The 9,638-nt window shown below is 39.6% G+C and overlaps 1 protein-coding gene across 2 annotated transcripts in view; it reads left to right on the forward strand.

Moving 5' to 3' along the window:
• Positions 1-8,507, forward strand: part of PDILT (protein disulfide isomerase like, testis expressed) — a 23,730-nt gene extending 15,223 nt beyond the window's left edge. For both annotated transcript variants that reach the window (XM_018067382.1, XM_018067381.1), the window contains 5 exons: positions 564-761; positions 1,757-1,877; positions 3,289-3,470; positions 7,127-7,216; positions 8,347-8,507. In XM_018067382.1, the coding sequence (XP_017922871.1) occupies positions 564-761; positions 1,757-1,877; positions 3,289-3,470; positions 7,127-7,216; positions 8,347-8,415 (660 nt within the window). In that variant the 3' untranslated portion in view covers positions 8,416-8,507. The remainder of the gene's footprint in view (positions 1-563; positions 762-1,756; positions 1,878-3,288; positions 3,471-7,126; positions 7,217-8,346) is intronic.
• The last annotated feature ends 1,131 nt before the right edge of the window (positions 8,508-9,638 follow it).

Genomic DNA, 9,638 nt, shown 5'->3' on the forward strand with positions numbered 1-9,638 from the left:
CTACAAAATCTGAGGAATATTGTAAGGTATGTGCATAGCCTTGCTTGCAGCATGTGTTTGCATGTGTATGGACAGTTATAGGCAGTCATACTCACAAGAATTTCAGTTTTCCATTGTTAATCACTCTGGTGCTTTTCCTGCTCCAAGTACATGACACACTGAAGAATTGTACTAAAGTCATCTTGTACTAAAATATCACACATTTGGTAAAGACATATGGTTACAGGTGTTTCAGCTCTTCTGTCCTGTTAAGATTTATGAGGAAGAGCAATAAGCACTCTGAGGAGTAATTTAGAAGTGTTGCTAAAAGACGTGATAGCAAACCACTGTGAAAGGACAGAGGGAAAAACTCCATTACTTTTGGCTGCTTTAGCAGTTGTTATTAAGTAAGGATGAAGGTATGATAAAGTCCATAGAGCTGCTGGTTTCTGGTCTGAGACCAAAAATTGTTCTACACAATTCCTTGCATTTAAGGTTAGATTCTCCTGCATTGCCAAGCTCTAAAATAGCTAATCCAAACCTGGAAGAATCAACCAGATGCATGACTCTCTCTTTACTATCAGATACTGTTTGTTTTGGTGGATACTAATGAAGGAAGGAATGGACGAATTTTTGAGTATTTTCGCATCAGGGACATTGATGTTCCTGCCGTGAGAATCCTGAATCTGACAAGTGATGCAAAGTACAAAATGCCTGCAGATGAGGTGACTGTGGAGAACCTTAGAGAATTTTGCCAGAGCTACCTCAGTGGAAAAGCAAAGGTATGTCCATTGCTAATAAGACACCTCTCTACTACACCAGCTAAAACACTAACAAATTTGCAAGGCACCCCTTTTTAAGTTAGAACAGTGTCCTGTTCTGATCATCAGCCTGTTAATCTCCTGTCACCCTAATGCATTCATCTACAGTTGTTGACAGAGCATTCCTCTGTATTTAACAACTGAGGTGGATTACAAAGTTTTCCAGTCCTTCAATGTAAAGACTGGATGGAATAATTTCTGACTCAATAATTTAGTTGATGTCAACTGCTGCATTTTAGTGGTTTAAAAACTTCTGATGTCTCAATCTTCCCAATACTATAACGGAGATATTTCACTCCCTTAGTTGGGATAGATGCAAACAATGATTGTGACAAATGCTGAGGTTACAGAAAAGTCCAGTAAACAGAGAATTGACAGTTTCAGAGTGGAGTAGGATTTGGTATTTGTTTTAAGCTAGTTTAGCAGAGTGAACTTTCCCAGGGGGATCATTCCCAATGGTAAATACAGCATTTGTTGTCATAATGAGGCATCATCACACTCGTGTCAAAAATACATTAAAATGTTTTGCTTATTCAGTGCTCTTCAGGTTCATTTACAGGGAGAAAAGATGGTCAGTCTGACAGCAGGCAGAATTTAAGATCCTGATTTCAGTGTTGGAGGGGGGCAGAAAGACAGAAGAGACAGAATGTCACCTTATGCTCATCAAGATCCTCTTGAGTGGCACAGTCCCACCAGGGACTCTACTATAGTAGAGTCTGAATTCAAGAGAGGGATGATTAATTCTGACTAATAAATACGTGAGACCCCAGCTCCCGCTGAAGGGAGAGGAGGTAGTACCACGTGGAGGCTGGCTGGAATATAAAGATATAAAATAATTATCACGTAGTAACAGTGCACATTAGGTAATGTTCCACCATTCTCACATTAACTTGAGCTGGAGTACAGTTTCTCAATGGTCCCTGCATTTTCACAGCAATGTTTCTGTTTCTGCTTAGGTACATCTCTCTAGTGAAGAAATTCCAGAAGACTGGGACAAGATGCCTGTCAAAGTGCTTGTTGGGAAGAATTTCAACAGTATCGTCTTCAATAAGACCAGGACTGTGTTTGTTATGTTTTGTAAGTGTTATTGTTGAATTCAGATTTTAAGCTGCTTTAACATGATCAATTGGAAGGAAAAAATGAAAGCTCATGCTCATATACCAAGCTAACATGCTTATATACCAAACTAATTTTTTGTACTTTAGAGAAGCTGAGCTCAATGAATCTTTGTTGCTTGTGGAAAGCACTGAAGAAAAATTTGTGTCATATCTATGGTAACGCTGTGATACCTTTGCTGACTTAGTGTTGCGCTGAGTAGTGCTGGATCCCTTCAGTAAATATTTGTCAGGGCCATATCAAATCTCAGTGTTGAAAGACAACATGACACTAGAGCATCATGTTGTACAATGGAACATTACAGCGTGTTGTACAGCATGAGTCAGGCTGTCTTCCAAGGGCAGAGGGAGAATTAAGTGAAATGGTCTGGTTATAATGCTCTAGGATTAAATCCCAGAGGAATTGTGGTTTAGGAAATCATAGCTCCTTTTATCCTCCTCTGTCTGCAAGGGAAGTGGCTTTCCTACATGACTCTTTCCAGCAAGAAGCCACTGCCCTATCCTTGTACCAGCCAGCACGGATTAGTTTGTGCCTTGGTTACTTCAGTAAAGCAAACATGCAGCATTAAGAGAAATAGAGATGACTAGCTGTACTGCCCCAAATTCCAGAGGCTCACGAAGGCAGTACATTCCTGCCACCCTCCTTGTTGGCTGCAGCCATTTCACTCACACAAGTAATTTTTACATTTCAGTGTCATGAACAAGCTGAATGATCTAAGCAGGAATTGAACCAAGTCCTCTGGAAATGAAAGGCTGGTAAATGGGAGGTACTCTACTCAGCAAAGTGCCCCAGAAATTTTAATTCTGTATATACTGAGTATGAGCATTGTTCTCCTGACTGAAGGACTGCAACTGTGTTTTATGCTGTTTCAGGGGATTCTGGGTTTTCAGCAGTTTGCCTTTCTGCTAACCTGCATCAGTGCAGTGCTCAGAGTCAAAACAGCACCATACCTCAAACTCCTCTTTTTAGTGTAAATATAGCATGCTTTATGAACACAGTTAATTTTAGTCTTCAGGAAGTATTTTGTGCCTCAGACAAATATTTCATCATAGGAATGATGCAAGACTTACCTGGGTGGCATTGGTTACCTGGCACACCTCTCCAGAAAAGCTGTCATAAAAAGTTGTCATTTATAGTCATAAAAGGCTAAAGAGAGCTAAAGCAGCGCTGCTATCAGAAGTGCATTAGTGAATAACTAGTTATCACTACATGAAAACCTGAAAGTCATGAAGAGTGAATGGTTTCAAGCAGAGACTGACCACAACTGAAATCCCAAACCCTGTTAACTTGAAGAGCTAAATAGGTCCTAGTGATCGCACCAGCACATGCTCTCCTGTCAGACTGTATCCTACCTTTGTTTTTTAATTTGCAGATGCCCCTTGGTCCCATGACTGCAGAAAACTCCTGCCAATCTGGGATAAGCTAGGAGAGCAATACAACAGTCGTGAAGACGTAATCATTGCAAAGATAGATGTCACAGCAAATGACATCCTGTCCGTTGGATTAGCTCGATATCCATTCTTCACACTCTTCCCTGCTGGATCAGATTACCAGGTGAGAAGCTGTCACAGAAGAGTGTGGAGACACAGCTGCACACCGAGGGAGAGGGGGTGTGTTTGCATGTGCACATGTGTCACAGTAAGAAAGGACTCCTTTAAGTAAGAAACCTTTGGTCCTCATCTACTCAGCACTGGTTTTTGAGCAGAAGACATTGCTGTCAAAAACCTGAATTAGAGGAGAAAACCTTCTATTGTCTCCTTCTGTGTATGAGGCTGTGGCAAGAGCCCACATATAATTTACTGACTTGGACTACAAGTCATTACAGCCTCACATTCTGCTGTTTAACAGCCTCCAATCTTCCTGTTGGGTTCTAGCAACAGTCTGAGTGAATTTACAGATACCTCCTGATGACTGCAGGAGATGTACTGTCACAGAATTACCTATGCTAGTTGTTTCCAGAGCAGGTATGACCATAGTCTCTAAAATGCCGGTACTGCTCTTGTTATAGCCTCTACATTTTCACAAAACTCAAGTCCCAAAACTTTCTTCTATACACTCATGCCAGTAATTTTACACAGCCTCAACTGGGAATAAATATTTGTTATCAAGACCAATGATTTTTGCACTATGCAAATATGAATCAGCTATGTTACAAAATAATCAGAAAATGATGCTAAAAGAGATGGCAAGGAAAAATACTAAATAGCTTCATTTTCCATCTATGTAGATTATCTAATTAAAAAGAAAATATTTCTGAAGAAAAAAATCAAGATACTGCTATAATTAAGATATTACTAAGCTATTCATTTTTCTTCTTAGTACTAAACTTAAATTAAATTCTCAGACATTTGCCCATGTCCTCATTTAATCTTTGAAGGAGAGATTTTCCTCTCAGATGTGCACGCACATCTTCTAATGAATTGAACTGCCGTCCTGCACACTCACACCGGGTTTAGTCTTCATGCAGAAAAGCAGAAACCCATTAAATGCTCATAAGAAATGTCAGTTTGCAAAAAAACCCAAAACAAACAAACGAAAAACCAATAAAGACTTCCATTAACTATTAAGGGACTGCTTCATACTTAAAAATACCCTGAAATGAAAGAGTATTTGAAATCTCAGTTTCATCCTTGTGCACCATGTTTTTACACTAGTTCCCTCAAATACAGAGATTTTGACTTGTACTTGACCAGCAATGCAGGTGTCCTGTACATGTCTGCAGTCTTGTGTTCTGACCTTCTTTCTTATGGCACAGTTGGCCACAGACATCTTTTCTCACTACAGATGACCATAAATGGTCTGAGACACAACTGAGCTGATAATACACAGTCACTTCAACATATTTATTTCCTGCCCAGCCAGCATGTACACTAGGAATTCTCCCACATGTCCTTTTCTAGAAGTTAATGAAAATCAAAGCACAGGATACAAATGTCAAGGCTCTGAGTATCTCCCGTGTTTTTCACCGTATAGGCACTGCCCCAAAATTACAAACCCTACTCCCTTATTCTGGCCAAGAAAAGAGCAATAGGAGGGGTTTGGAGCTGAAGAGAAACTGGTATGTTCAGAATGAAGAATAAGAGGAACAGGAAATATATGGAGTCCAACAATAACACAGTGTCTCTTCTAGCCTTCAGTATCTTGTTAGATTTAGAAACACAAACACATGAGCTTTCCAATGATCTCTACTGATCCTTCCCATTGTTTAAGGACTGAATTGAACACTAGCACAGAAGTAGGACCTCTAAAGATGAAATAACTATGAAAAGACTGTAGAAAGCACACCAAAATGCATGTAAAGAAGTCTAAACTTGCTTCTGATAAAGCAAGGGAAATGTGGCTAACATAATACAAACCAAAGCTGTTTCCTAGAACTCAGTTATTGCATTCACCACAGACACCCTCACACCTTGTTAAAGGCACAGCCATAGGCAGAACACATTGTTGTGCAGTCCCTTCCAAGCACTCTCACCTGATGAGATCATATCAGATACCCCCCTCCTCCAAACAGAAGTATCTGCCAGGCTATGAACTGTCTTCTTTCCATGGACTGCCACTCCTTTGTCTGTTTAAGAACAGATTCAGCTTTTCATGGAGTTAAAGACAAGTCACTCTCTTCCTTTCAGTGTATGCAACCCCGATGAGTGACAATATTTTTAAATCAGGAACCACTTCAACTTAACTGGAGTTAAATGGAGCTGGATGAGCCTAGAGACCTAGATCTACAGCTAGGTGTTTAAGCATGTGTCCAGTTTTCCAAAGCACCAACTAAGCTTCCAAGGAGCCAGAGCTGAAGGAATTACAATTAATCTGATGACCTATATTGAGGAGGGAGGTGACCAGGCATCATCTGAGCTCCATCTGTGAAGCTGATGAACAACTCATCCACTGCATTATCCACTCCAAATTTAAGAGAAAAACATGCAGCCTTTCAGATTGATTTAAGATGATTCTATTTGTTTCCCTGGGTTAAGTGAGAAAAATAACATTTATATACTCTTATCCCCTGATTACTCTAATGAGAAGTGTTGACACCTATCCTCAGTAACCAGTGCAGGAATCAGCTTCTTCTCTGGATTTACAGGTCTTCAGGCCCTGAGAAATTGCTGTTCCAACCATCATCAGAGTCAATAAAAATCAAGACTCATCTGAGAATATTAATTGCCTCTGGAGAAATAAAGTAATTTTTCTCAACTGAAGCTTGCAAACATATAAAAGTAGTTTAAAAGCTGACACACTTTTTATTACAAGAGAATACCTTACTGATTTGGAATAAAAAACTTTTCGTATACCAGAAGTGTACACTTCTAGTGAATTCACCAAAGACTGGAGGTGTTTTGTTTACAGGCCTTTGAACTCAAGTAAGGTAAAAACGTGACTAGCGTAAAGTAACACAAGATTATTGGTCTCAGTGGGAGTAAGTGAGCTTAACCCACAGGATAATAGGCATCTAAATAATAGGCCTATTTCTAAATACACTCAGGTAACAGCAGACAATTCCCAGTGTCACGTACATGAGCTTTTACAACTTTTTTTTAGAAGACTTGTGCAAAACCCTTTTATACTTCCAGAGAGCAAAGGTTTGGTGGGGCGGCATCTTTGAAACACAACACAGTGCCTAGACCCACTCAGAGAATTTTAAAGCTCTAAACTGAAACTTCTTCTTTCATTAAACTTCCTCAGGAGAAAGTCCTCAGTAAATCCCCAGCTTAAGGTGAAGGATAAGAAAATTGATGTCACTGCTCATCTTCATCCTGTTCTTTCAAGCTGTGCAACACTTGGTACTTCTGGACTGTGTATTTCAAAACTATTTCAGAATTTGAATTTCCATCAAAATCTTTAGAAAACTTTGAATATCATGGCTGGACACTGAAAAGAATTCTCTTCAAAATATCTTGCCAATATTTATTGTTAAGCACAAAGAACCCCACTGACGTCAGCAGTTGGCAGAATCCCAACTGAAACTATACAATAATAGTTATATTTTTTATACAAATCCTTTTCTTCTCAGGGATGTAATCTACTTCTTCTCTACACTTGAGTTTCAGACGATGTCGGAACCTACTGTGCCTCTGCCCTCACTTTCTAAACTGAGCACGAAAGTCTAGAATTTGGTCAGTCTAAAGAACTGAAATGCTCCAGCTGATTTTGCTGTTATTCACGGAATTTTACGTACAGAGTTAAATACTTAACCTTAAAATTCTTTTCAGGAGGTGGCCTATGCTGGGGACTATACACTGGAGGCATTTTCTGAATTCTTAGAAGAACAAAGCAAGACAAAAGCAGAACCAGGAGAGAAGGTAGGCATTTGACCCAGACACTGATGTGCTGTGTGATCCAAGGCACGTTCACACCTTGTGTGGGCATACCTGAGCTGGCCATGGCACAGCCACACTCCTGGGCCACTGTCATGTCAACGCTTAGGTGGTTCTTATCAGCTCGTAGCTGGTTTTCAAGCTGACTAGTTTGGCATGACCACACCAGTTGCAGTCATACACACAGCCTGGCAGGCACACACCCCCTCACATCCTTGTTTCCATCACACAGAAACCTTTTCTCCCACTGCTCCTGTTATCGCTGAGTCACTACATCAACACTCTGGCAGTAAGTACTGCATGGCAGAAAGGAGCCTGTACCCTGAGAGGTGTAAGAAACACTTGGTCACGATTTTAGCCGGAAAAAAAAGCCCTAGCTAAGGAAGATTCAGCTGCAGCTGGAGTGGTTCAAATATCCATTGCCCACCTCATTCTGTTACATTCATTGCAGCTTCTCTTCATGAAAAAAGGACTAACTGAGAGCAGATGATGTCTGGTTATGATAATCTGGTTATGATAATTGTCTGGTTCCTTGACCCTTTCTTCTCCACTGTAAATCAGACCAGATAAGTGCTTGCTGTCCCAGATCAGCCTGTTATTTAATCACAGGTACTCCACTGCAAAAAGACACACTTTAAGTGAGTGATGAGAACAATCTCCACACAGACAGCTACAGGCAACAGAAAAAACCTGACATGTAGATGGAGACACTGTCCACCCACTATAAGAACCCTGGGCCTATTCTACCCAAACATGAAGTGGATCCACAGGATGCCAATATTATGAATGCTCTTTTCAACTAGTAGGGAAGCTGTCTGTGGCTGAAGAAATAGTTTTAAGTTTTCAGACTTATCTCCACCAGAGGCTTTGGTTTGCTCATGCATTCACTGCTCGAATATAAACCAGTGAAAAGGTTTGAAAACCTGAAAAGCACATTTTAGCAACAGCTGCTCTACTTCTGACCTCATTAATAAGACCTCAAGCTGCTTGCTTGAAAAGATGAAAACCTGTGCTTCAACCAATCTTAAAAATTTTTTGAAGAGAATTACTAGAGCAATTGTCTTTGTGAATATTAGTAATAAGCAGCTTTTCTCTTGCATTTCATTTTTTAAAAGGATCCTTTGGGAGGAATCAAAGAGGATCGCAGCCAAAAAGAGACTGTAATAACAGAGAAAGAACTTTAGTAGTACAGAGAAAGAGAAAAATTCTGAGGATTGTGGGGAATCATTCCTGGAAGGAGCTCAGTGGAAGAATGAATCATCTCAAGTGAACACAGAGCTGAATTAAAAAATAAAAATAAAGAATTCGGTATCAATGGCTCATTATGTGTGACTTCTCTTCTGAATCTGATTTAACTCCTAGTTTTACAGGGATTGGTTGTCATGGGTTCTTAAAATAAATGCCTTTATTATCAGTAAAACTGCCCTCATTTAGAAAGGTATATGTGCCACGGAAAACAGATCAAGATATAAAACTATTTTTTCTGAACAAGATCTGCAACAGGATGACAACCAATTTCTCTCCAATTTACCCTAAGACAGCCCTTTTGTTTTCAAGAGGGATTAACTGCTCCCACAAGGATGGGTCTAACACTGCAAAGAGCATTTTTACAGTGATCTTCAAAAGAAGTAATTGAACCTAGGGGCTGTGCCCGAAGGGGCAGCAAGGCACAGTTCATGATTTTTTAAAATCAAGCAGTAAAAAATGCAGAAATATATGAGATATAATTTAATTCCAGTAAGGAAAATACCATATCTGATACACAGGCACAGGTATGACTCACATTTTACTTACATGAGGTCCCTTAACTACTCCTCACATGTTTTAAAAATGAAACAGGTGAAACTGCTGGAAAACACTAAATTCTTCCCGCAAGGACCAGATAAAGCACAAATAATTATGAAGATTTTAAACCTTTTCTTACACAATTAGAGAAGGGAGAACACTTATTAAAATTTCATTTCACAAACAGGTGCCCAAAGTCTTTGTTCCCAACTTGTTATTGCTAATAAGTTACTTTCTTAGATAAACAGAGGAAAAAAATGATGAAAACTTGGAAAAAGAAAGAATGCCTATTTGAATGGAAGAAGGCTTAACCATTGCAGTGCGAGAAATCATGGAGACCTCCTAACCCACCTGTCACACAAGTCAGCAAGAGAGGGACAATTTTAAAATACTGGACCTCTTACATTTTACAACTATTTGCTAAAAAGTGCAGTTCATGAATGATGGCTTGTTTGCTGTCCAAGTTGCAACATGTAATCAAATAAGCACACGCAGAGATTTAAATAACTTTTCTACTTCACAGTTCTTGCAAATAAATGGGATTCAACATGCAACACTCCTCATGGGGCTATCAGTTGTCCTTCACTGATGAGGACTTAACAAGAAGACACAGAATGTAAAA

Source organism: Manacus vitellinus, unplaced genomic scaffold, assembly GCF_001715985.3.
Source record: "Manacus vitellinus isolate BGI_N305 unplaced genomic scaffold, ASM171598v3 scaffold_12_pilon, whole genome shotgun sequence".
Lineage (NCBI taxonomy): Eukaryota > Metazoa > Chordata > Aves > Passeriformes > Pipridae > Manacus > Manacus vitellinus.